General features: G+C 42.9%; 1 protein-coding gene across 9 annotated transcripts in view; it reads right to left on the minus strand.

Moving 5' to 3' along the window:
• Positions 1–25385, minus strand: part of GRIA2 (glutamate ionotropic receptor AMPA type subunit 2) — an 85269-nt gene extending 59884 nt beyond the window's left edge. For 7 of the 9 annotated variants that reach the window (XM_042829746.1, XM_042829744.1, XM_042829752.1 and 4 more), the window contains exons 1-2: positions 25212–25362; positions 24989–25129 (exon numbers count right to left, since the gene is read on the minus strand). In XM_042829746.1, the coding sequence (XP_042685680.1) occupies positions 24989–25129; positions 25212–25299 (229 nt within the window). In that variant the 5' untranslated portion in view covers positions 25300–25362. Of the gene's footprint in view, positions 1–24988; positions 25130–25211 lie in introns of all 9 variants that reach the window. The other 2 variants (XM_042829749.1, XM_042829750.1) reach the window with 1 other exon arrangement.
• Between the last annotated feature and the right edge of the window lie 286 nt (positions 25386–25671).

Raw genomic sequence — 25671 nt, forward strand, 5'->3', positions numbered from 1 at the left:
ATATTAGTGAGCAGTGGAGATCTCCAGAATGAAAAGTTAGTACTGAAGATCAAGCGTGCACATTTCAGAGGTTTTATTCCAGGCTAATTTCAGGTTGATCTTCTGGACTAAACACCCACAGGCAGATTCTGGAAACAAGCGCAGATTTGTTTCATTCAAAAATAATTTGTTTCTCATGCTCCAAAACCACTCCATAACAAAAACAAAGTAGTCAAGTCAGTGACTTTCTTCAAAAAAAAGCATTCTTAATCCAAACTGTGTAGCTCAGTGGAAGTACCCATGTATTTTCAGCAGGTACAAAAGGCTTATTTCCATTTAAATCTAAGTAAAATGTTACAGAATTGTGTACTACTGTAACTGGTTATACTGGACTGCTTAAGTTTATTATCAATTTTACACTTCAGGTTTGTTCACTGACAGCATTCTAAAAATGAATTTAAGAATCGAAGTACTAAGCTTCAAGTGTTTAATTTTTCACACTGATATGTGAACAGGTTACATCTGTTCTCACAGTAAAACCAATAAAAGACATTCTGTTTACCCATGTTGGCATCTTGCACAGCATCTTGTTTGGTTTTTCATTTCAAGTTCTAATTGACTGAAACAATCCTAAAGGTGATATTCCTCAAAGAAACGTTACCTGCCTTCTCATTATTTTCAAAGGCACTTCAAACAAGGGTCATGATTTGGCTATCTGTTTCATGAGGTGAACTGAAGGCACTGGCAAACTACAGTAAATCATACCATACATTGTGTAGACTGATCTGTTGTTCTTTCAAGAGGCTGTTTAAATTCCCAGCACAAGCCAGCTGGAGTGGCTGCTGTGCACTGCAGAGGCAGTAGCCCAACTTCAAATAACCAGGCTTGAGAGCTCTAACATGGGACTGAGCTACTGCAATTAAAATAAAAAAATTAACATATCTCAACTCTACCCATATTCTGTGTTACTTTGGACAAACAATGTAAGATTTCTGGGTCTGTGTTTTTATTTGTAGGCTGGACATTCATCTTCCCGCAGAAACATTTTTGAATGATAGAGACAAGCAGTATCTTTTCATTGATGAGCACCACAAATTCCACATCTATAAATCGGCAGCTCCATCAGCTCCTGAGGTTGAACAGCTAAGACTACCCTAGTACTGAAAAGAGGAACATTCGAGAGTTTCCCCTACCTGAAATTCAGTAGCTATTTCAAATTTTGGAAAACATTGTTGGGTGGGTTTGCATGTTTGGGCATTTTTCCCATATTTAAATTAAGAAACAATATTTATGTTACTCCAAATGATAACGATTAAAAATATTATCTCTGCAGGCCACACAATATACTTCATGGAAATGCTACCTATGGTTACAACATCGTTTGGAGCACCTGGTATCTCATACTGCTTGCTCAAAGTAATCAGCTTCTGGGCAAGCAACATTCTAATGCCTATAGTGTCACGGTTTTGAACTGGTTCTAAAAATACATCTGATCAGCACATAATGCAACAAAATACAATACTTCATAGCACATGGCTTGCAAAGTGGTGAAGCAAAGGACATGCCTAGATCTCAGCTGCAGCATGCCACCTACTCTGCTCCATAACATTTATATAAACATATGGCTCATCCTAGGTGGCAAGCCACCACTAAAGCACAGGTGTGTTTTCTCTCACTTGAATTCATGACCCCTACTACAGAAAGCTGCAATCAGCTCTTTCAGCTGCATATTCAATGTCAACTCTGTTGTATAAGTTTACTTAGTCTTTTCTACAAGAAACAAATGGAAATTCTGCATTATACCCACGCGAGACAAAACACCTACACTGAGTACTGTTTAAACGTATTTCCCTCTGGAGAACATGGCCTGATAAAAGCTCACTGATAATGATAAAAGCCACGTAACAAGGATGATGCATATTTAAAGGACAAACTTAACGAGTTTCAGCAGTGGCACATGGATTCCCTAGCTTCCTGTGAAACAGCATGGAATCAATCTCAGTCTGGCTTGTTACTCATAGAGGTTAACTCAAACATTTTAGCCTATATGTATTTCCCAGAATTAGCACTTCTATAGTACTTACTTCAGAACTTTTCTGTATGGATACCATATCCTCCCCATTAGCACAGTCTCTCTCGCTTGCTTTTCACCTGGATAGAACCTCTCCATTGAAAGCAGTCATCAGAGTTCAGTATGTTTTGTTCCCCAAAGGATCAGAAACTGACAGAAAGTGTGTCTCAAACACGGCTAATTCGTTACATGATCAAAGGTGCTCTCTACCACACCACGAATCAGAAAAAGCTCACAAACAAGTCAAATAGAAGTACTTCTATAACAGCTTGTAGGTTTAATATGTAACTGTCAAATCAGAAGAAGATGCACATCTACAGTTTAAAAATAAAAAAAAAAAGAAAAGCAAAGAACAGCTGACAAGAAATTAAAGACCTCAGTGAGACCTGGACAGGTTGGAGAGTTGTGTGGAGAAGAAGCTGATGGGGGCCAAGTACAGAGTTCCGCATCTGGGGGGAAATAACTGCATGCATCAGTGCAGCTTAGAGGCTGACCTGATAGAAAGAATCTCTGCGGAAAAGGATCTGGGTGTCCTGGTGGACAGCAGATGGGCCATGAGCCAGCAGTGTGCCCCTGTGGCCAGGAAAACCAATGGTATCCTGGAGAGCACTAAGAAGAATATAGCCAGCAAGTGAAAGGAGGTGATCCTCCCCCTCTACACTGCCCTGGTGGGGCCACATCTGGAGTACTGTGTCCAGTTCTGGGCTCCCCAGCACAAGAAAGGCAGGGAACTTCTAGAGAGATTCCAGCAGTGGGCCACAAAGATTACTAGGGCCACGGAGAATCTCCCTTACAAGGGGAGATCCTAAGGGGGCCTGGCAGTGTTCAGCCTGGGGAACACTGAGAGGGAATCTTGCCAATGCTTATAAACATCTAATGGACAGGAGTCAAGTGGATGCGGCCAGTAGTTTTTCCACTACTAACACACAAATAAGGGAGATAAATGACTTTGTGTATGTGTAAATGTAGCTAGTCACAGCCTTCCTTGACAAACTCAAATGATAATCATGAAAGTCAAATTTTGAGCAACCATGTGCTAACTATCTTAGGGAAAGATACCTCAAGCATTATTCATCCTTTATGTAAAAATATGACTTGACCTGTGTTTATCACAACTAAACCATTAAAAAATAATTTCCCAACAGGAATCTAAGACAGAGTATCAACTCAAACAGTGAGACTTCACTAAAATAATGATTTGAAGAATGACTTATTCAAAGAGCGAGCTCAAAGGTTGATTTTCTCTTACCTTCAATTTCTTTGTTGTCTTCATTTTTCCAGCCCTTTCCGTTGTCCCTCTCTACTCCACCTTCACAAGGCCCCATCTGCAATATTGCACCCAGGTACGGGGCACCCAGTACAGGAAGGATGTGGAGCTGCTGGAACAGGTCCAGCGGAGGGCCATGAGGATGATTAGTGAGCTGGAGCATCTCTTCTATGAAGAAAAGTTGGGGGAGCTGAGCTAGTTCAGCCTGGAGAAGAAAAGGCTCCAGGGAGACTTCATCACGGCCTTCCAGTACTTAAAAAGAGCTTAAAACCAGGAGATCGACTGCTCTCATGGCCTGGTAGTGACAGGATAAGGGAGAATGGTTTTAAACTAAGAGGAAAATTACATTAGATGCTAGGGGGAAGTTTTTCACTCAGGATGGTGAGGTGGTGGAACAGACTGCCCAGAGAAGTTGTGGTTGCCCCATCTCTAGACGTGGTCAAGGCCAGGTTGGATGGGACCCTGGGCAACGTGATCCAGTGGATGGCAGCCCTGCCTACAGAAGAGTGCTGGAACAAGATTATCTTCAAGGTCCCTTCCAATCCAAGCCATTCTAAGATTCTGTGACCTTGACCATGTGCCCAGTCAAAACAAAACAAAACGAAACAAACAAAGCACCCCTCATACCAGTTTTATACAAAGTCACAGACGGTAAAAATGAGAAAGCTCTGAAAATCTATTCTAAACCACTTTCCTTCCAGGGCAGGACCATGCATATTTCACCCACAGGCACCACCTGCTGCATGCTTTCCCTGATCATTAATGAGTCCAGTGCCCATTATGGCAGCTAAGCTCAAACAGTGACAGCTGCAACATTAAGTGACAAAAGCACATGAATGGCATTTCTGGCACCAGCATACAGACATGACCAGGGGTCAGTTTTCAAGACTAAATTCCTTGCTGGGGGTTTTTTGGATAACACGTTAACTTTCTGACTTCAGGTAAGCAATCCCAATTTCTTCTTGGTACACCTGTGTAAATAGTCTCAGTTTCCCACCAGTGCAAAAGCAGTCTTTTAAGCAATAAATTATTATTAACTGATGTTAAGTTGCATTTACAGCATCTGCATCAGCTTTTGCAAGAAGGATGAAAACAAATAATTCCTCTGAAACCCAAGGGTAAAGCCAAGAAAGAACTACACAATCATTGGAAAAAATGTGATTTGTATGGTTAAATAATTCCATCGCATGTTTCCTATTGTTCTCTGATGCTCAACCACAGAAGGTGTCCATTTTTTGGACTTCAGCTAGAAAGAGTGCTGTTTCATTGTTGATCAGCTACTGTTCTCAGAGGTGTTCAACTGAAAGTCCTGCACACACTGCTTTCCTTTAACGTGGTATGACCTCAACAGCATTCGGTTTGAGCACCAACATTTGCCCAGCCCCATCTCACAGACCTTTGGCTCTTTGGCTACTGGCATTTTTAACTGAAATCTGAAACTCTGCAGAACACATTCTGTTTGGTAATGATATGATGCACTAGGAAGTACTGTCTTTGCTTTTCAATGCAGGAAAAGACTGGTCTGCGTCATCCAGCTGAGTCACACCAGTAGATTAAGTAAGGGCACCCACATCAGAGCATGATGAGATGACAGCATGGGAAGGGAAAAACGCTTTTCTAAATTTGTAAGTAAAGCAAGCAATAAAAACAACAGTGAAACTAACACCTTCAAAATCATTAAGATCACCTAAATCATTCTTATAGGAGACTTGTACAGAGATTAAGGAAAGATTTCCCTTTGTGTTCAAAGGCCTGAAATACTTGTTTATCACTGAAAAAACCCCACAATTCCATCAACAAATGTAATGACAGTAATGAGCCACCGTTATGATTAACCATATAATCTTTACTGGAGAACTATTTTAGAAGCACAGAACATTTCGTATCACTTCAATTTAAAAAAAAATGGAGGCATTGTTGAGTGTTTTAGCTGAGTGACTTCCATGAAAAATAAAAACTGAAGGTGTGCTGTGAGTAGAATTAAGATCCAAAAGAGCAAGTATTTCAGAAAAACCCACCTACCTGTGATTATATCCCTGAAGCAGGTTCATACAAGGTACTAAATGCTCAATCCAAACACTGGCAGTTCAGCCAGAGGAGAAAAATCCATCTTTTTTAATGATCCTTTGAGATGACATGGCTTGCAGCAAGTTTGGTGCTTTTTGGTACATTGCCTATGCTCCAGATAAGAAAAAAAATGAAGATACCTAAAGGACCTATAGAAGATGAAATCACTGAGTGACTGTTCACTGACTGGCAGTCGAGGAAAGGAAGCCCTTCATGTCCCAAGTCACAGGATGCAGTGCATGACACCTTTTACAAAATCACAGCAAGCTGCAGATCGCTGTGGAGCAAGATAAAGACAAAGAGAGGGCAGTAGGTCAGCCTCAATTTACGTGGAAGAAGAAAAGCAGCTAACCTGTTGAGTAACGTAAAAATCTTGTCAGGGAGCGTAGCATTTATTTATATTAGTTGAAATTTGCAATAAGCCTATGAAAACTGGAAACTAGGGAAGAGTGGAACAATGAATAGTCTTGAATAAGGTTTTCAAGCAAGTTTTTCCAAAGTTTAAAGACTGTATACCCTTCGATCAAAAGAAAATACGACAACAGTAAGGAATCTGTATCAAAAGCTACCTCACAAGGACTCTGGATTGCACATTTACATGTAGAAAACTCCAGCAGCCCATAGACTGAGAAAGCTAACACCCATGAAGTTACATTATGCTCAGAACAAAAAGCCAGAAACATCAACTGGCCAAAATGCCATTACTATGTACACAGCTGCACTGCAGCAGTTCCACAGATCGTATCCTTTGCAGTGCACACAGTTGTTTTTTTTCCCAATGCCAAGATGTTAGCACATGATCTTGGAGCTACAAATATATAACCTTAATGTGAAATATATTTGAGAGAAAATCCTGTCAGAGATATTGGGTCAAATAAGTTTTCTAGAAAGACCAAAAAAAAAAAGAAGAAAGCTATGGACGTGTCTGTTTGCTGTTATAAAAAAATAGCAGCTGACAATTGAAAATAAGCTAGCAGAAGAACAGAATAAACAAAGCTCGAGGCAAACAACCTCTGAAGAGAACAACAATGTGATAAATATAAACAACACACTTCCAGGCAAACCAGACATTTCAAATGTCAGGAAAGGATTGAGTAGAGACTGAACTACGGAGGAAAAGAAGAGAAACCTCAGTGAAAATCCATTCAAATATTCTGGAAGACAACTGCAACTAACCTGGTCAAACCTAGAATAATTCAGTGACCGTTGAATTAGATGGCACATTAAAGGAATTCAACAGGTGCATCTTCTGCTCCTTTTTCACATCGCCATCACAAGGTGCATTCTGACCTTTGGTCAATTCCAAAATTCACAGTTATTAAAAATGACCTTTTTTCTATCCAGTCGCTTTATGACTGTACTGTGCTCTTTCTTGTAAGTTACACTGCAGGGCAACCATCTTACATTAAATATACATAATGTTGCAAATAACGGCGACTTTTTCTTTGCTGTCATTTGATATTTTATTTAGAAAACCCACATACATTCTAAAATAATTAATACTTTTAAAACAATGCAGTTTCTCCCCCTTTGACTTTTTCTTTAGGTTTAAAAGTCTACATCCTATATTTTAATTTTTGTTCACTTTAGCAGAGAAATTATCATTAAAAGTGCCTGTTACTGACATAACATGCAGGAACACAGATCTGAGACATTGAACATGTTTAATTCAAAACCAATTGCAAACCATAGTACTGGGAGCATAAGACTTGTCCTTCTTCATCTCTCTGTTCTGTTTTACTGCCTGCTCTGCCTCCAGAGGTCCTTGTGAAAGCTTTGAATTAGCTTTTTTTTTTAGAAAGGAGGAAATAGAAACTCATTTCCTTAAGAATTATTACTGGTCAAGGTTTAACTCTGAGTTGAGGAAGCCTAAAAACTGGATTTTATTTAGCAGAATAGCCAGAATTTGAGCCTCATTTTTTTCCTATAACAAAAGCCTCATAATCACTACACTGTCAAGTTTTCAAGCCGATCATCATAGCAAAGGTTACAGAATTTTGTTTTTATTAACAAGTGTCTTATCATTCAGCCTCTATGTGATTGAATGCACACTGAAAGCAAATATTATTATTACTATTTTTTTTTTTTTTGGCAATAAGAGAGACTACAGTAGAAATTCTAGCAACTGGCCTTAAACTGAATAGACTACATAAAAAATAATGATAGGTGCTGGAAAAAATATTTATATATTTACACATTTAGACAATCTCACAACAGAAACAGCAAATTTCTGGTCTCACATTCAGTTGTATTTACACGCTGTTTAATGTATTTAACTTTTAGTATTTCTGTTCTTTATGAAGTAATTCTTAATTTTATTCATGTAACTCAATTGGAAGCTCATTACATAATTTCTTCTGCCCTATGTCTTAGAAATTAGTTGATTCCTGACCCGTGGAAACAAGAAGGAAATGACTGAACGTTCAATCATTCACAGAGAAGAGGGAACAGTAGTTCCCATCCACAATTTATTTTAGGAAAAAAAAAAAAAAAAAAAGAGAGAAATAAAAAAAGGATATGGAGCATTAGCCCAGTTCTGTGGCATTCATCATTTTCAATAAGCATATCATTGCAAAGCACTGAATTTTCAGCAGTTCCTTATTCATCAAGAGGCATTTTCGCTTTGCGGCTTCTTACCATCCAACAGTTGCTATATTTTTAAGCTCCTAGTTATTACGCAGCTCACTGACTGATTTGCTGTTCAAGGCATTACCTGCAAATGCTAAGTGAGAACTGAAGCTACTCCCATTTCATGGGCGGTTGGGTGATGATTTGAGATCATCTCTGCTCAAAAAAAAGCCTACACGCTACTCACAGAAGAACTGCTTCCCCCTTGACTAGATGCATGTAACTTCACCATGAGGCAACAAATAACAGGCAGGTTAGCAAGCCATTTAGTGAAGTGACTTCCTCACTCTCTTTCTGAGGGAATGTAATCCAGCCATGGAAGAAAACAATTTGAGAATTTACTTTTTCTTCTGCAATCGAGAAGCAATCTGCTGATACAGGAACCAGCTGTAACTTTCTCTTTCAACACACTGGTTCGGGTTAGTATGCTAACATTTACAGCAGCTTTCTACTGGGTCAGTCAAATGATACCATTAAACCAATCAGAGGTCCACCAAAGAAATCTATGGGAACACCAAAAATGATTTGTGGGTCCTGCTGTAGCTCTTCTCCAAAAGACAGCTTGAGGAATACTAATGTTATTCTGCATGAAGGATTAATACTGTCACTGGAAATGGTCATTTCATGTACGATCTGGAATATAATGTCCCTTGACTGAAAACAATGTAATGGAGTAGTTAAGATTGAAAAAATTGACCTCAGATTCTGGAGCAGGATATTAGAATGGGTAAGTAAGAAAAATTTGATAAGACACTCATTTTCTATCAAGTGAAACATCTTGTTTCCTTCTTCCCTCTCATCCCAAAAGGGAATTTTTAAGATCCAAAATAGAATTTTGGGTCACAAACAGAAAAAGGAGAAAAAGGGCAAGTACTCTCTTAATTAGCCCTATTTAAAACAATGCATAGGGTCGAGCACCTGAATCATGCTGAGGAGAAAGTGACTTTGATGTTCCTTTTTATATAAAACACTCTAACGTGTTTCTCTGTCCCTCCTCCCACTTATTTTCTCTAATGTCCTTCTCCCCCACCTTCAACATCCTCTGCCTTTTTTCCTTATCCCGAAGAAATTTATCAAGGATTGTTTTCCCTCACTTACAAGGAAGGAAACCAATGTCAGAAAAAAACAAAGTTTTCTATCAAACAGAATTCATGTTTTTCTCAGCAGCCCTTAGGAAAGCTATACTCATTTGCAGCTCTACTGTAACCATTCATTATGACCTTGAGTAAAAAATTCCATCCCTTTCCACTCGCCATTCTCAGTGTATGTGAAAAGATGAAAGAAAGTTCTTCAGCTCCCTCCATTATATACCTCAGTTGTGAGTTTTTTGGGCCAAGGATCAACACTTACTATACAGCTGTGTAAGGTCTAGAATAGTAATCTGCAATACCTCCTGGGACATCCAGACATGAATGCAATGCAGATGATGATCTGCAGTACAAATGAGTCCTTATTTACAGTTGCTGAAGAGTTCTACCATGAAAAGTGTTTGCACAGTTGCTAAATGTACAGCAATCACTCTTAATACCTTCTTATGAATACAGGAGTACTTACAGGCTTTTGGAAGACTAAAGTAGCCTCAAATTAGCTATCCTGTATATTAAAGCAGTCAAAGTAATTGATAAGAAGCCCGTGTAGTCCAAATCCATCAAAACTAGTGACCAATTCAGACCAGTCTAAATGGAGCATCCCAAATGCTCTAAACTGACTCTCACCATCTTCAGTTCTCCTTTTGTCACTAGCGTATGACACACTAGAGGAAATGAAATGACTGTGGGGATTTCAGAGAAAAAACACTGATACACAATCATATTGTGAGTCATTTATGTACACTTTAAGTTGTAACGGTACACATAGGTTGTAATCTGATCTGTAATCTGGTCTGATTTACACATATGATTTATATCTGATCGATAACCACATGCATTCCAAATCAGGATGAGCTTTGTATTCATACTGTGCTGCAAATTAACTGGCTGCAAACTGATTGCTCCTTCTATGCTGCAAATTGACTGGCAGAAGCTTTTCTCTGCATTCCAAAGGTTTAATGTCATGGTATCCAAGAGCACATGCTTTTTCAAATGTGGGCGGAAGGTAAACTATGTCTTAAAGGTAAACAATTTGAAAAGAAGCAAGAGCCAAAGAAATCCCTCCATACTATGAGAAAAAAAAAAAAAAAAAAGAAATAAAACGTTAATAAATCACCACACAGAATCACTTAAGTCTGAAGACAAGTCCACCGTAAAAATCAGTACATTTAAAGCCTGATGAAACACCAGCCCACAGAGCAAAACAAGAGTCTGCCCTTAGAGAAATACAAGGCCTTCGTGCCTAGCTAACGTTATTGCAAACAAAGGACTGGCTGATACTAAAAAGCCCTCAACGGAGCTCAAACCACTCCAATTTATGCTTTCTCCTGAAGGGAAATGCCAAGCCCCAGCCCAGGATTACACCACTGTGACAGTTAACATGCAGCTCCAGAAAAATGCTAACGCTACTGTTCACATTCGAGACTAAGTCAGACCTCATAAAACAATTTCTCACATCAAACATTACTCTCCTGTCACTGCCTCACATGGTAGAGCACAGCAAAGCAAATAGAGGAGTGTTCTTAAAATAGCCATGCATTTTTTTTTCTCCCAGAAGTAGAATCAAGCCTGTAAGACGTACATGGATTAAACTAGGCAGCATGAGCATCCAAAACAGGCTCTGGGGGTTTTTAATGCCACCGTAACGCACTGCCAGAAGGTAACACTAATAAGAACTGCAGAAGAGCATGGGAAAAACTGCACCCAGTTTCCCTGAAGGACACATCACAGTATGGCAGGGTCCTTTGTCAGAAAAGTGTATCAAGTTTTTCTTGATGGCTCAGCAACTTCTCATTTTAACAGATTTTATTCAGAAATTAGCAAAGCTGCTGCTGTAGTAGTACAAAGACTGCTAATAAAGATGTTAAATAGAAGCAGCCCCCTAGCCCTGGGGGACATCACTCGTGACTGGTTGCCAACTGGATTTAACTCCATTGTCCACAACTCTTTGGGCCCAGCCATCCAGCCAGTATTTCACCCAGCAGAGCATATGGCCATCCAAACCGTGGGCAGCCAGCTTCTCCACCCTCCATCCAGAGGATGTTGTGTGAGACCATGTCAAAGGCCTTACTGAAATCCACGTAGACCACATCAGCAGCCTTACCTTCATCCACTAAGTAGTTCACCTTGTCATAGAATGAAGTCAGGTTTGTCAGACAGGATCTTTCATTCATAAACTCATGCTGACTGGGCCTGATCCCCGGGTTGACCTTTAATTGGACCGTGATGGCTCCTGAGATTATCCATTCCATAACCTTCCCTGGCACCAAGGTGAGACCGATAGGTCTGTAGCTACCAGGATCATCTTTCCAGCCCTTTTTGAAGATGGGCATCACATTTGCCAGTCTCCAGTCCACCAGGACATCCCTGGGTAGCCAGGACTGTTGAAGAATGGTGGAGGGTGATTGGCAACCACATCTGCCAACTCCCTCAGCACTCTAGGGTGCAATCCATCTGGCCCCTTGGACACGTGAGCGTCGAGCTTTGGGAGCAGGTCCAAAACCACCTCATCATGAATTATGCAGGGCCAATTCTGCTCCCCATTCCTATCTACCAGTGCAGAGGACTGTGTGCCCAGAGAGTAACAAGTCTCACTATTAAAGACTGAGGCAAAGAAGGCATTAAGTACCTCAGCCTTATCCTGATCCTTGGTCACCAAGTTGCCCTCGGCATCCAACAAGGAATGAAGATTCTCCTTAGCCCTCTTCCTGCTTTTGATGTATTTATAGAAATATTTTTTTGTTGTTCTTTACCTTAGTGGCCAAGTTCACTTCTAGCTGGGCTTTGGCTTTTCTAATTTTCTCCCTGAACAGCTTCGCTACGTACTTGTAATCATTGTAAGTAGCTTGCCCACTCTTCCAAAGACCATAAACTTTCCTTTTGCTCTTGAGTTCCAGTCAGAGGTCTCTGTTCAGCCAGTCCGGCCTCCTTGCCCATCAGCTCGTCTTCATGACTTGGGGATGGTCAGATCCTGCACCTTTAGAATAACTTCCTTAAAGTATTCCCAGCCTTCCTGGGCTCCCACGCCTGCCAAAACTACCTCCCAAGAGACCCTCTCAACTATGGTCCTAAAGGGGCTAAACTCCACAAGTCCAAGCTGGCAGTTCTGCCGACTCCCCTCTGTGGTTCAACAAGGATCAAGAAATCTAGGATCTCATGATCACTGTGCCCCAGATGGCCTCCAACCTTTACATCCCCCACAAGACCTTCTATGTTAACAAACAGCAGGTCCAGGATTTTGCTTCCCCTTATTGGCTCCCTTCACCAGCTGTGTCAGGAAGTTACCTCCCACACACAGTATAGGAACCTCTAGGACTCCAGAACTGCTGTATTATAAATCCAGATGATGTCTGGGAAGTTGAAGTCCCCCACAAGAACAAGGGGGAAAGACCTCGAGACCTCACCCAATGTATTCTACATCCAATCACATGAATTATTTGATCATCTACACATCACCATCCTTTTTAATACACATTACTTACACGCCATGGAAAAGTAATTCCACAAATATTTTAGAGCTGTTTAACTTAATCTTACACTTTTCCAAATAACTTCCAGTTTACAGGACTCCAAACAGGAAAGATTAAGAGATAACATATCTCTTCTGTCGCCTCACACAATACTTGACAGTTTGAAGGAAAAAAAAAAAACCCATAAATACACATTGCTACTTTAAGAACCAGCCACTTGCAACCACAGCGAGGAGCAAGGCTACACAGGGACTGAAGAGCTGTTTTCCAATGTCAAAAGCTGACTTTTAGACGATTTAATTGATATTCTCTTTTTAAAGAGAACTACAGTTTATAATGAATACACAACTAAATGTAACTAAAATTAACTATTTCTCAAAAGTGTTGAGAAATGCAACATAAGAATGAATACACAATAAGAACAGAGTTAACTGGATGAGCAAAGCAGTCCTTAAATAATCCCATGAAAGCAGGACTTCTTAGCCAGCCTCTATCACAGCTGCAGCTATTGGCAGCAGTTATCTGTCTGGCCTCGAGGCAATTTGGACACTGAAGAGAAAGGTCAGTACACAGGACGAGAAAGGAAGAGAAATTCAGAAATAAGGTATACTGAGAAAAAGAAACACAGAACATCCCAAGTTGGAAGGCATCTACAAGGATCATCAAGTTTAACTCCTGAAGATGCTGTAGTAAGAGAGGATACATACACTGATATCGTGCAAGACAAACACAAAGAGTAACCCACAGAAGACAGAAATGGTGAAAGAGACTTAAACATGTCCGGTTAAAGATATGAAGATAACCTGAGGAGGAATAACTTTAAAAGACCAAGTGCATACACAGGCTTTCAATCTAATATACTCCATTCACTAGGATTTCTCTTAAGTCACATTTTCCAATAAATTCCAGAATAGTATTCCACTCTGTGAAGAACAACAACAGTTCAAACGATTTCTATCTTGACAGGTCCCAGAATTCCTAGAAGGTTTTGCTGCTATTGCGAGCACTCAGAAGCCCTGCACAGCACCTCAGCCCTGGGCCAGAGCTCCTGCCTGCATGCTTGGAGGTGACAAAGAACTGACCATCCCTTCAGAACCCCCTTTATGCATGGGAAGGAAACCCACTTGCCCCAAAGAGAAGTATGGTAGCATACACTGATACTCATCTGCCTCATCACAGGATTAGGGGTACAGCCTCTACCCATCATCAGCCTCAGTAATTCAAAAACATCTCACTTAATCCAGCCATTCTTTGCCATGGTGATCCAGGAAAAAAAAAAAAAAAGGAAAAAAAGCAATCCGAGTACTTTATTGCCATCACATAATTTCCCTTTCATAGAAACAGAGCACGATGGGGACTAACCGCTTCCTACATAAAGATTACAAAGAGATTAACAAGGCAATATTATTTTATCTGGCTACCAAAAGGAAAACATCATTTCTAAAAACAGCTCAACTGTTTGTTTTCCTGCCAACTCTTTCAGCAAATATTCTGGATGAAACAAATTTCGCCCGATGGATCACAAGATGCACATAGAGTAGATGCTCACCATGCTGTAACGTGATGGAAAGTACAGCAATAATAGTGGGATGGCAAAGTCCTCGACTGCAGCAAACATGAGCAAGCCCAAACACAGCCCTGAGCGCAGAAACAAAGCAAGGCAATGTTCTACCCTTTAGAAGACCACAGATAGACAGGGATCTCCAACAAGAGACACCCTCGCTTCCACTGCCAACCCTAAATAAGGTCTGGGAAGGGGTGGATCCTGGCTCCACCCCTCCTATCAGAAAGGTGCAAACTGCTTGCACCTGAGCTCCCATGGGTTGGCTCTGCCTTCCCACCAGTCAGCTCAGTCACTGCTTCAGGCTGTGACGTAGCATTTCCACTACAATGATCCTTCATGGAAAACACTTTGTCAGCAATACTGTAATCTTTAAATCCAATGCCTATTAACTTAAGTGTCCATGAATGCAACTGCCACAGAAGCCAAATTTTTATTCACATAGCACTGTTTACACAGAATATGCATAAAACCCTCCAGTTTAAAGTCTCTACCCTGCATTTAATCTAGAAACAGTGATGCCACCAGAGCATTGGGAAAATAAATACCACATTGCTTGTGGTCAACGCAGCTCAAAACAAAGTGTTAACTTTTCCTGCCTACAGTATACAGCATAGAATGCCAATTATAATTCCAGGATAGTAATGAACTCATTCAAAAAAATATACTGCAGTTCTTCCTGAAAGTGGTGAAAAGACTTTTTTTTTTTTTTTTTTTACAGTTCCTGTATCAAGATGAAAAGCACAGATCCACCAGAACAAGATAAAATTAAGAACTTGTCTAATGAGAAACACAGACGTTGATACCTCCAGGAGCAAGAAACATGAACATAAAACTGCTTACTTCTCTTCACACACTTTCAAAATATCCCTCCTACCCTGGCCTACACTGTATTCCATACAGAGAAGGCAAAACTAGCTTCTCTTTCACAGAATCACAGAAACACCAAGGTAGGAAAAGACCTACAAGACCATCCAGTCCAACCATCCACCCATCACCAACAGCTCTCACTAAACCACATCCCTCAACACAAATTCCCACCAGCCTTTGAGTTTCCAGTCTCCCGCATCCTTCCTGTACCATCGGGCTGTTCCAGCAGAAAGGTGGGACACCTGCACAGCACCCAGAGCATCACAGGGACTGAGAGTTTAAACACACTACAGCTGAGAAAGTACAGCGGCCATACATGCTATCTGTCAGAGATGTGTTCAGTCATCCAGAATTGGAGAAGAACCGTTTTAGTCAAGAGCTTCAGTTTGAAGCTTCCTAAACAGCAGCTTTCTGTACTTCAAGCTGATTTAGGCTCTCTTCCTGTAGGCACTAACTGTTGCTAATTTCATTGCTAGGCATCTCATTCTCCCCACTGCCTGTAACACAGGTGCCTCCAGCCTTGTTTCATTGCAGGATGCCTGAAAGTTCCCCACTCATACATGTGACAGTGTCACCCATCACTGAAACCAAGCCACTTTGGGGACAGTATATGCCTACTTCATGGAAGAGAACTGAAGAAGCACTTGCCTGCAAAGTTGTACAGCTTCTCCTCTGGTCTGCTACACGTACTTAGAGATCTGCTTTGGAACAAAGTGAGACATCTTGTTCTCCATTACAAAAAGCAATCAGAAAGAAAAAAAACTGTTTCAACTCTTTCACTACTGTCATATAGGCCAAACTGACATATTTGTAATAAAAATCAGTCCCTGAGCAAAGAGTTCATGAATTGGAACCTGGAAAATAGAAGAAAATTCTGATGAGATGGCGTGTGGTTCCTGAACATAGAATCTTGGTATACCTAGCTGGAAGGAAAAGTCCGAGTGTATACATAAATGTGTAAATAAATGTTTTTGGTTTTGTTTTTTTTTCTAATAATAAAGAAGGAAAAAAAATAATCAGAAGTAAACACATACAAACTGCAGTACACAGATCTAGGCACATAGCTAGTAAGCAACCTATAGCGATATGGCAAGTGTAACCATGTTCCTGCAAACACTGCTTGCTTCCTCAGAAAGTTTTAAGTGACATGCAGTAAATAAGACACAGCTTTAAAGGCAAAAATCTCTTCCTACAGAGCCACCAGTGTGTCTGAACTGAGTAGATACCAGAATCACTTCCACAGTCTCTTTAACAGACCAGTAGCAATAACTAGTTATGGTGAGCTGTCTGAAGCACTATGAGAACAAAATAAAAAGCCTTCAGAATTAGGTTGATGTTGAAGTATTTCACCTACATGAACAGAGAGAAATTCACAAAGTGACCTGTTTTTTTCCCCTAATACATCTGGATTTTTAAGGCAGTTGCAAGGTAGTTTGGGAAATGGCCTCTCAATGCTGTAACGTCCACATCTTAAGAAGTCATGTAATAACAAAATACTGCAGAATCACAGAAACATAGATTGGAAGGGACCTCGAGAATGATGAATCTCCAACCAGCTGCCACATGCAGGGCCACCAGCCTCCACATTTCACAGCAGCCCAGGCTGCCCAGGGCCCCATCCAACCTGACCTTGAACACCTCCAGGGATGGACGGGGCATCCACAGCCTCTCTGGGCAGCTGTTCCAGCACCTCACCACTCTCATAGTAAAGAACTTCCCCCTGACATCCAACCTAAATCAGTTGCAACACTTGTTGAACTAATGCATGAGCCCATTAAAGAACCAGAAACAACTCTGAACAGAAAAGAAAACAAAAAGCCTACAATGAAGCAAGCCATTGTTAGCATTTCTCGGACAAAACCGGAAGGAAAAGCAGATGTGTAATGACAGTGGAGGCACTTCAACGTAGTGCAGTATAGTGGAAGTATGAATTTATTTGGAATGACTCATGATTTAATATAAGCCACACTTTCAACTACAAACACCAACTAATTACAACAGTACTAAACAGCCTACAAAACCATCAAGGTTTCTGAAAGCTGTTTGGGTGTTTATGAACATACTCTTTCCTCATGAGACCAAGGAAATGATTCAGATTGCCAAGTACACGTACCATGCACTGAGGTATCCCCATAGACTGCCAGATACGCCACAGGACTATCTATCACAGAATCACAGAATCACAGAATTGTAGGGGTTGGAAGGGACCTCCAGAGATCATCGAGTCCAACCCCCCTGCCAAAGCAGGTTCTAGTTCTTAAGTGTAATGAAATCATACAACAGTGTTTCCAGGTGTTCATTTTAATGGCTTGAAATGCTTTAAGCTGTGTATGCATCTGGCTAACCAACACTTGTCGATGGAGCAATTATTTAAACCAGCATATTAAAAAAAAAAACAGAATTTTTCTAAGTTTTGTTTTCCTCTGTGCTTGATCACAATAACAACAGAGAGCAAGAAATTGTCCTCATGCTTTCAAAATCCAGAAGTTACTTTTCCCCCTTTCTGCATAAGGACAGAAGGGAAATTACTAAGTTTTTGGGTTTTTTTTTTCTGCCCTAGAAAAATAACAGGAGCAGGAAAAAGGCAGAAAAGTGAGGAAAAAAAAAAACCAGAGACTATGCCAAACTAAAACAGCCTGGCATTCAGGGCATTCAGTTGCATGAAAGGCAAAGAGCGAAATTCAGGCCCTGCTACGGACAGGATATGAAATGAAGGATTAAATCCAAGGTAGCTCTCCTTGCCACCACTGTGATCCTGTTGTGGATCAAGGCAGCTCCTGCTACAAGTGACACTGCTGTAGCTTATGTAAGCAGGAGCTAGGGGTACACACTAGCTACGTAAATTGTTTACCCTGCTTTTCAGATACAGCAGGGACACACTCTTTGATAGCACATATGCACATGGCACAACTGTGCAGTACTAGCAAAGTGGTTTCAAATTTGCTACACTCGTATGAGCAAAAAAAAACAAGAACAAAGATGAGTATTATGGCTTGGAAACCATTTTGCAGACATAACTCTTAACTAGCACCACACCAGGAGCACTGAGTGTAAGCAGACTCTGAACATCCACGATTTCTAGTAGAGGAACCATTCACTGGGTTGAGCACAAGGCACAGTTGCCAGCATGACCTCTGAAAGCAGCCTTCCCTGCATGAACGATGAGGAAAGCTCCACATCCCCTATCATATTGCTGTTCAGATTATCTGTCATGCTGAGTGCTTATGGTGTTCTGTCATTTGCCATTTCCTAAGCGTGTAAAACAAAATCAAGCTCACACGACTTGCAGGAAGCAGAGGCATCTTTCCCACTCCAAATGATGTTTTGAACTTGTCAAAGCACACACTTAAACTGTGAACAAATTACAGCCTTAACCAACGCAGCATCAAATCAAATGCAGCATTAAGTGCCTGGAATCAAACCTGTTATGCTATCCCACCTCTAGGCACTTCAAGCATGTGCTCACTTACCAACGTGGTACCTATTACAAAACGAGCCACTGTCTCTTATTGAGCTCAGATGCTCGGCTGTGTATGTATTTAGGAGTCAGGGCCAACGTGAACACTTCACAGAGTTGTGTCTTACCCTTTTCTTCATCATCGAAGAAGTCATTCTGCAAAAAGCTGCCCATTCCAAGCTGCAAACAAGAGAGTACTCTATTTCTTTGTCAGCAATGAAAAGTACAAGCCCACGTGCCTTCTGCAGTTAAGTGATGAAAGTAGCATTGTGACGTGCAATGGAGCCCAGCAAGTCATCCAGGGACTGGCTGCAGCAATTGGTAATTCCCATACAGCCCCAGCACCCCAAGCACACACAGCCATTTAACTGAACGAATACAGACCAGAATATCCTTATCTGATATGAAATAAAAGAGCAGATTAGAGCTGAAGTAACACACTGCCGGTGCCCAGTTCTGTCACCTTTGTAATGTTTCAACTCCAAAAAATCCTATTAATTTTTGGGACAGGTAGATAACAGGGAGGGGATAACAGTAGCCGAAGCTGAACCTCACCTCCTTGCAGAATAATAAGCATCTTATTAAAATTTTAAGTCTCTCATGAAATAGTTAACTGTAACTAACTGTATTAAATATAAATGAAAACAAATTTAGGACAGAAATATTCATTCTTCATATTTGTCTCCCCAGAGGGGAAAAAAATGAAGTCATGTCCCCACAAACTCCCTGCTTTGAGCACCTTTCTTAAAACAATAAAAAATGAGGATAAGTAAAAAAATGAAACAACTCTTACAGAATTATTTTTCAAGGCATCCACACCACCAGTAAACACATTGCCCGAGCAGAACAAAAACAAGCCAATAATAAAAAGCCTCCACCACTTAAGCACAGTCGCTGATTTAAGGAGGTGCAAGAGGGGTCTGCTCAACATTTGGTTGTTTAAAGTCTGCTTTTACTCCTCAATGCTTATCTCTTTCAGTGCTTATCTGACGCTTTTTCCTCGCTGCTTGTTGTTTATCCTCAAAGAACTCACTATCGAAACAACTTCATTATTTAAATCGAGGCCCTTTCCCAGTTTTAATACGTGACATCTAATATGTACTTGTAGCCAATATAGGTTTTTCAGTGAACTTATTAAAGAAAAAAGTCAAGATTTCAGTACGAAACTGTACAAACCTACAATTTTCTTATGAAAACATGCAGAAATCTACAGTGCAAAAGGAACTAACCCCTCATCTGTAGTCTTCTAAAAGCACATCACTGAGGAAGACTGTTAAGCAAAACAGACCTGGCTGTCCTGAAAGGGTCAAACAGGGAACATGCGGCCCCTCCTGAAAGGGAAGGACTGTCATGTGAGACTGGCAAGCATAAGTTACAGCTTCTTCGTTCCGTGACCAAGAGCAGAACATGTTCTGTGCAGAGAACGCCTTTTGATCTCTGTACTGATCATAATACACAAAAGAATTACTTAAATAATGATGTATAGCTGTCAGCTGCATGAATGTTATCTGATTTAGGTATTGTATACTCGCATAGCAAAAAGATACAAAATGCTTGTAACAACAATAAACTTTGCTTATGTGCCACCAGAGCCTAAGCCCGTCTGTCCCAGGCGTCTGGAGCTCACTGTTTGCATGTTCTGATAGATGCAATGAATAGCTACCAGACTATGGAAAAATCCTCTTCATCCCAGAAATCAATGTTCCAGTTAACTGTTACATGAGAAGCCCATTCATGTGCACATAAATGCAGTCTGATACATCCAACTAAAACAGGTGTGTATTCAGAGCGTCTTTTCAGCATTATTTTCTGTCTGACCTGGTATTCTTTGCCTTCAGCCCTAGGGATGTTAGTTCCAGAACATGGGTGTGATCTTCCAGTATAAAATACTAGCAGTTCATTCACTCAATTCACTTGCAGGGGTGAGAATTGACTTAAAATGATCAATCTTCTTTAATAGTAAGAGCTCTGAGACAATCCTCTTCAGAAGATGGGCAGCAAAGTCCTCCTTTTTCTTTAACTTGTGTCCAAAACAAGCTACTTTACAGTGTATGCATAAAATTACACATGTACATGCAAACACACATACATGTACATAGAGACATACATACAGACATACACTTATGCTTACTATGGGTTAATTCCTCCTTCTGGGTTCTATATATTAGCACACCCAGAATATATTAGAAATTCATTAATTTCAAGTTATCTTTCCCTAAAGCAAACACTTCTTTGGTCAATCATAGAATTATAATAATTTAAGCATTCTTTCAATGAAGGAGCCTGGTGTATTAATTTTTACAGATTATCTTCATCTTCTATGTAACTAAAAGAGCATCTGTCCGTTTAAATGCGTTTTCAAGACAACGTGTTCCCAGTTCTTATCCCTAGTAATTATCAACTGCTCAAAAAGAATGACATCTAACAAACTTGCCTTAATTGTCAACAATATTTTAAGAACCAGAAGCCTGAAAAAGAGCTGAAGAAATCAACAGTAACGGCGTTGCTTCATGCACTGGCCCTAGGGTTAGCATGCATAACCACACTGGGTAGTAATGAAGTCCTTGCACGTGTAAGAGTTAAGTACATCCTCACTTCGTGCACATTCAATTGTCCTATAAAAGCTGGTGTAAATTAAGGCTTTTATCAGCATAAAAGCATGTCTACATATTAAAAAGAAATAAAAGCAGGTGTAAACATAAGCGTGTATCAAAGAAGTTGATGGATACATTGGTTGATAGAAGAATTTGGTTGGAATATTAAGGCTTGATTGATATACTAGTCACAAATTGTTATTAAATCAAATTTACTTCAATGTTTATAAAGATGAAATAGATGCTTATACTGAACTCAAAACCGCATGGTAATTTTTTATTTTAGATATACGGGTGACAGCAATGCAATAATCACGCAATAAAACTCTAAGAAATTGGGCAGCCAAGCCAAAGCTTTCACAATTGTATCACACATCTGCATGAAAATTCTCTATGAGCCAGGAGCAAGGAGACCCAGCAGGGACAGCATGGCCATGCAACAAAGACCCAAGTTTCTTTAGGTAAAACTCTCATGAGTGGAAGAACGTTCAAGGTTTGCTGTAGAGCTTGATTTTTAAGGAAGAAATGCTTCCAAAAAAGCAGCAAAAGCATAATAGTTCCTGTTTCAAGCTACAGCCTGCTTTAAAGATCACTTATTACAGAAGTCTGTGTGATCTTATCCATTTTAATTACAAGAGGGCATCGAAGTTTCACGAGCACTCACTGAGCCTGAGAAATGTTTAACAGCGAAAATGAAAAGAGAAGGACCAGGAACATGAATGAACCTGAACAGAAGCATTTAATAAATTCCTCCTTTCCTTCAAAGTCAGTTTTAATCACTCACTGCAAAATACATCTGGGCTGGGACCTCAGCAATTTAAATTCATCTATACTTCATCCATAAATATTCATAAAAATCCATAAAACTTCATCCATAAATACATCTGTACTTGTTCCATCGTTACCACCACAGGATTTGTGGTAATATTTATTTTTGGCTTATTCTTTAACTATCTTGCCAGCAGGGCTCTGCACACTACTCCTTTAAGGATGCTATCTCTAGCATTATATTCCAAAATGGCTGGGAAAACCTTTGTAATGACTCACAAGTTGCAACATGCTAGATATTCATACGTTCTCAAAGCTGCTGAAGATATAACGAAAGGGTCTAAGGTTTATGCATGAATCAGCATCCCCTTGTCACAATGTCATGGTGCAGTGATCCCTGCAGAGCTGTAAGCCTTCATTTAAGACAGAAAAACAGCACTGGCTCTTGAGCCAGCAGAATGAAACATCTCAGATCATTCATACATTACCCCTGTGCTGGAACCACTGTATGAAAACCTTGTTAGGGTTATGAAGGTTTTATAGTAGTCCACAGGAGACTTCTGTTTAGGTGACTCCAATATCCTTTCAGTCTAAAAATACACGCAGACGTAATACAACTACCCCCATTCAGGTTGGATGATTTAAGAGGAAAGTATTTCATCTTCACTAGTTTTATTCTTTTGATAGAATTAACATTTTTTTTTAATGAAAATCTGATGCTGCCGATCATCAGCACTTCTCCAGTTAGCTTAGGCTCAATTACACTTGGCTGAAGGACAATGAAGTCCGATTTTTGGACACCACCCAATTCCCCATGAATGACCTGCAGTGCTTGCTGTACCTCTGCCCCAGCTGGTGCCGCCCAGGGAGGTTCTGACAGAGTGAGCTGCCTTGCTAACAAACCTAGCTTGCCACCCTCTGAATCGCCATCAGTACTCAAAGAGGGGTAAGTGCAACCCATTGCTCTGGAAGAATGTAATTACGGTCACAGCAGCCAAAGGCTCTTCTCATTGTGCCATCAGCCTGCAGAAAGATCCATCCCTCCCTCAAAAAACATAAAACCCCCAGGTGCTGCTGCCCTGCGAGGTGTCAAACTGCTATTAGATGACAGCAGTGACTCCTGATGACCTGTCAGCACAGCCCTGTGACAGTCCGACCGCTCAACATGACTGCCTTATTGCATGAGCTACAGCAACGCGGCCATACAGCACCGAGAAGCAGAGCACCTGCCCTCCTCTGCCATGTTTCTGGGCAGCCTTCAGTGGCTCGGTGTTCTTACACAGGTGCAAACATCCCTCTGCCGTGCACGAGCACTGCCCCCTCTTCTACGCAAGTTTAAAACCCCGATCCAGCAGCAATCCCGGCAACACAAACCCTTTGCTCCGTAGATGAGCTAACACTACAGGCCGGAAGCCTCCTGTGGATAGCCGCACGGTTCCTTTCTTTTTCCCTCGGTTATTCCCAGGCGGAGGGCAGCACGGCCAGAAGGGGGGCGGTGGGGCCCCGGGTGGCCGCCGGCTGCCACCTGCTGGCCGCGGGCCCGGCCTCGTGGGAGCGCCGCACGGCTGAGCTCAGCGCTTCCTTCGGGCAGAAAGAGGGCACCGCCTCTGCCAACGTGGAAGCCCTGCTGCCGCTTAGGGAAAATCGCTCGCTGGAGTGAAACAGCGAGGGGTTCACACTGAGGTGTTCTCACTTCACGCTATCCTGCGTTTCTCTGCCCTTCTACGTAGGCTCTGCTGGGTTTGAGGGCAGGCTCCTCACGCACTGCTCTTGAAATAACAACTGGCCAGTTTTTCAACAAGAGCTCCAAGGGAAGAGAGAAAAAGGAGAGGAATAACATGGAGCCTCCTTAACCGTTCCTGCACGCAGCGCTCTGAAAATTCATCAACTGCTGAATTTTGCTTGTTGTCTTCAGCACTCCTTTCCCTCCAACCACTCGGTTGGAAGGCAACCGAGGGAATACTGCCATACTTTCAGCATATGGTTCACTTGTCAGCCAAAACCCACAGCCGAGGTAACCTCGCTCAGCCATCAGCAGCAGCTGAGGTGCCTGAGGAGCTCACGTCTGAGCTCTGTGCTCCGCATGATGGAAGCCTTGGGGCTCAGACAGCCCACGCCTCCCTCCTGCCTGTAACCCTACAGCACATGCACACAGCAGAGCCACCCACAGCAGGCGGCACAGGTCAGGAACAGAGCAGGTGCATGGACACACTGGGGGCTCCTTAACTTTCCCTACAGACTCAATCTCTGGCACACATGACATGGAGGAGGCAGGACAGATCTGTCTTCAGTACTAGCAGGAAAACCTTTTCTCACGTTTTATGCATTTCAGCAATTTCACAGCACTGAAGAAACACACCAGAGCCATCACAGTTACACAGAATGCCACCTAGAACACCACACCACACTTTATGTCACTGAGGGTCTTAGGGATACACACTGCAAAGTCTCCCCACATGCAGACCCTCCCCCAGTGGGTGTCCGAGCTTCTCCAGCAGCTCGCAAAGGTCACAGCCCAGCTGGGGCTGCTGCACGCTTCCACCTTTTGGACGTCAGCTCCGTGTACCCTTACATCCCCACGTATGCTCCTCGGGATGAGCTCCCGCACCGCCTATCCCAGCGTGCGCCGAGCCAGCATCGTAATAGCTGAGCCGGAGGAGCGATAAAACAGGAAAACGCTCAGGCTGACAACCGACCTCCGGCTTCAGCACCCCGTACGAGGACAGGGAAACTCGCCCTGCAGCGCCCGGAAAGGAGCGAGCTCCTCGCCGAGCGCGCCGCTGCTGGAAGCGGGGAAAGGCGGACCGCCTCCGGCCCCGAGAGCGGCAAGCCGCACGCCCCCCGCCCCCCTCCTCCCCTCGCCCTTCGCTCCCCGGGGCCACGCACGTGCTCCGCTCCCCGCTGCACGCGTGCGGCCGCGCCCGAGGCGGGGCCGGGGCAGACCCGCACCGCACCGCACCGCTCCGCTCCGCGCGGGGCCTCGGTGCCGGGCTGCGACGCGGCGCGGTAAGATGGCTGACGGCGCTCCGGCGGGGGCGGCGGGCTCCATCTTAAGGCTCCGCCGGCGCCGGGGGGCGCACGGAGACCCGGCGCCCACCTTCACCGGGGCCGGGCCGGGCGCTGCCGCAGCCGTTCGGCGCCAGCGGCCCCTCCCGCCCCGGTACTCACAGGCGTTGGTGACGGCGAAGCTATTGGCGACCTCCAGGTTGTCGATGTGGGGAGTGAGCCTGAACTCGGAGGTGGAGAACTGCACCATGCCCACCCGGAACGCGCTGTACTCCTGGTCGGCGCCCCTCGGGAACAGCCCCCCTGCAGGCAAACACACGCGTCAGGCGGAGGGGCCGGCAGGGCACGGGGCGGGGGGGCGCGGGGGGCGGCCGCGGGCACCTACCGATCTGTATGCTGTTGGAATGGGCCCCCCAGATCAGTCCCCACAACACGGGAGCCAGGCAGACAGAAATATGCATAATCTTTTGCATTTCCAGGAAAAGGAGAGCATCCACAAAGCCACAGAAACGGCCCTTCCTTCTTTCCTTCCTTCCTTCCTCAGATCCTCCGCGCTCCTGGGCGAGCGGCCGGGGGCTGCGAGCCGACCCTGCGCAAGGAGGCGAGGCGGAGGCCAGGCACCGCGAGCGGGAGACGCCGTTCCCGAGCCGCCGCCGCCGCTCTACTCTTCGTCCCGGCTCCGGAAATAAGCGGGGGGCGGGTGGCCGCGTGCCGTCGGCGGCGGCGCCGCTGCGCTCCCACTGCTGAGCGCTCCCGGGCCGGCCCTGCCCTCACACGCGCTCCCTCCGCCGGCGGCGCGCCTGCGCGGGCAGGGAGACTCGCGGGAGCGCGCGCCCCGCAGCCCC

Source organism: Centrocercus urophasianus, unplaced genomic scaffold, assembly GCF_019232065.1.
Source record: "Centrocercus urophasianus isolate 14NV4802_14NV808 unplaced genomic scaffold, USGS_Curo_1.0 seq_32, whole genome shotgun sequence".
NCBI classification, from domain to species: Eukaryota; Metazoa; Chordata; class Aves; order Galliformes; family Phasianidae; genus Centrocercus; species Centrocercus urophasianus.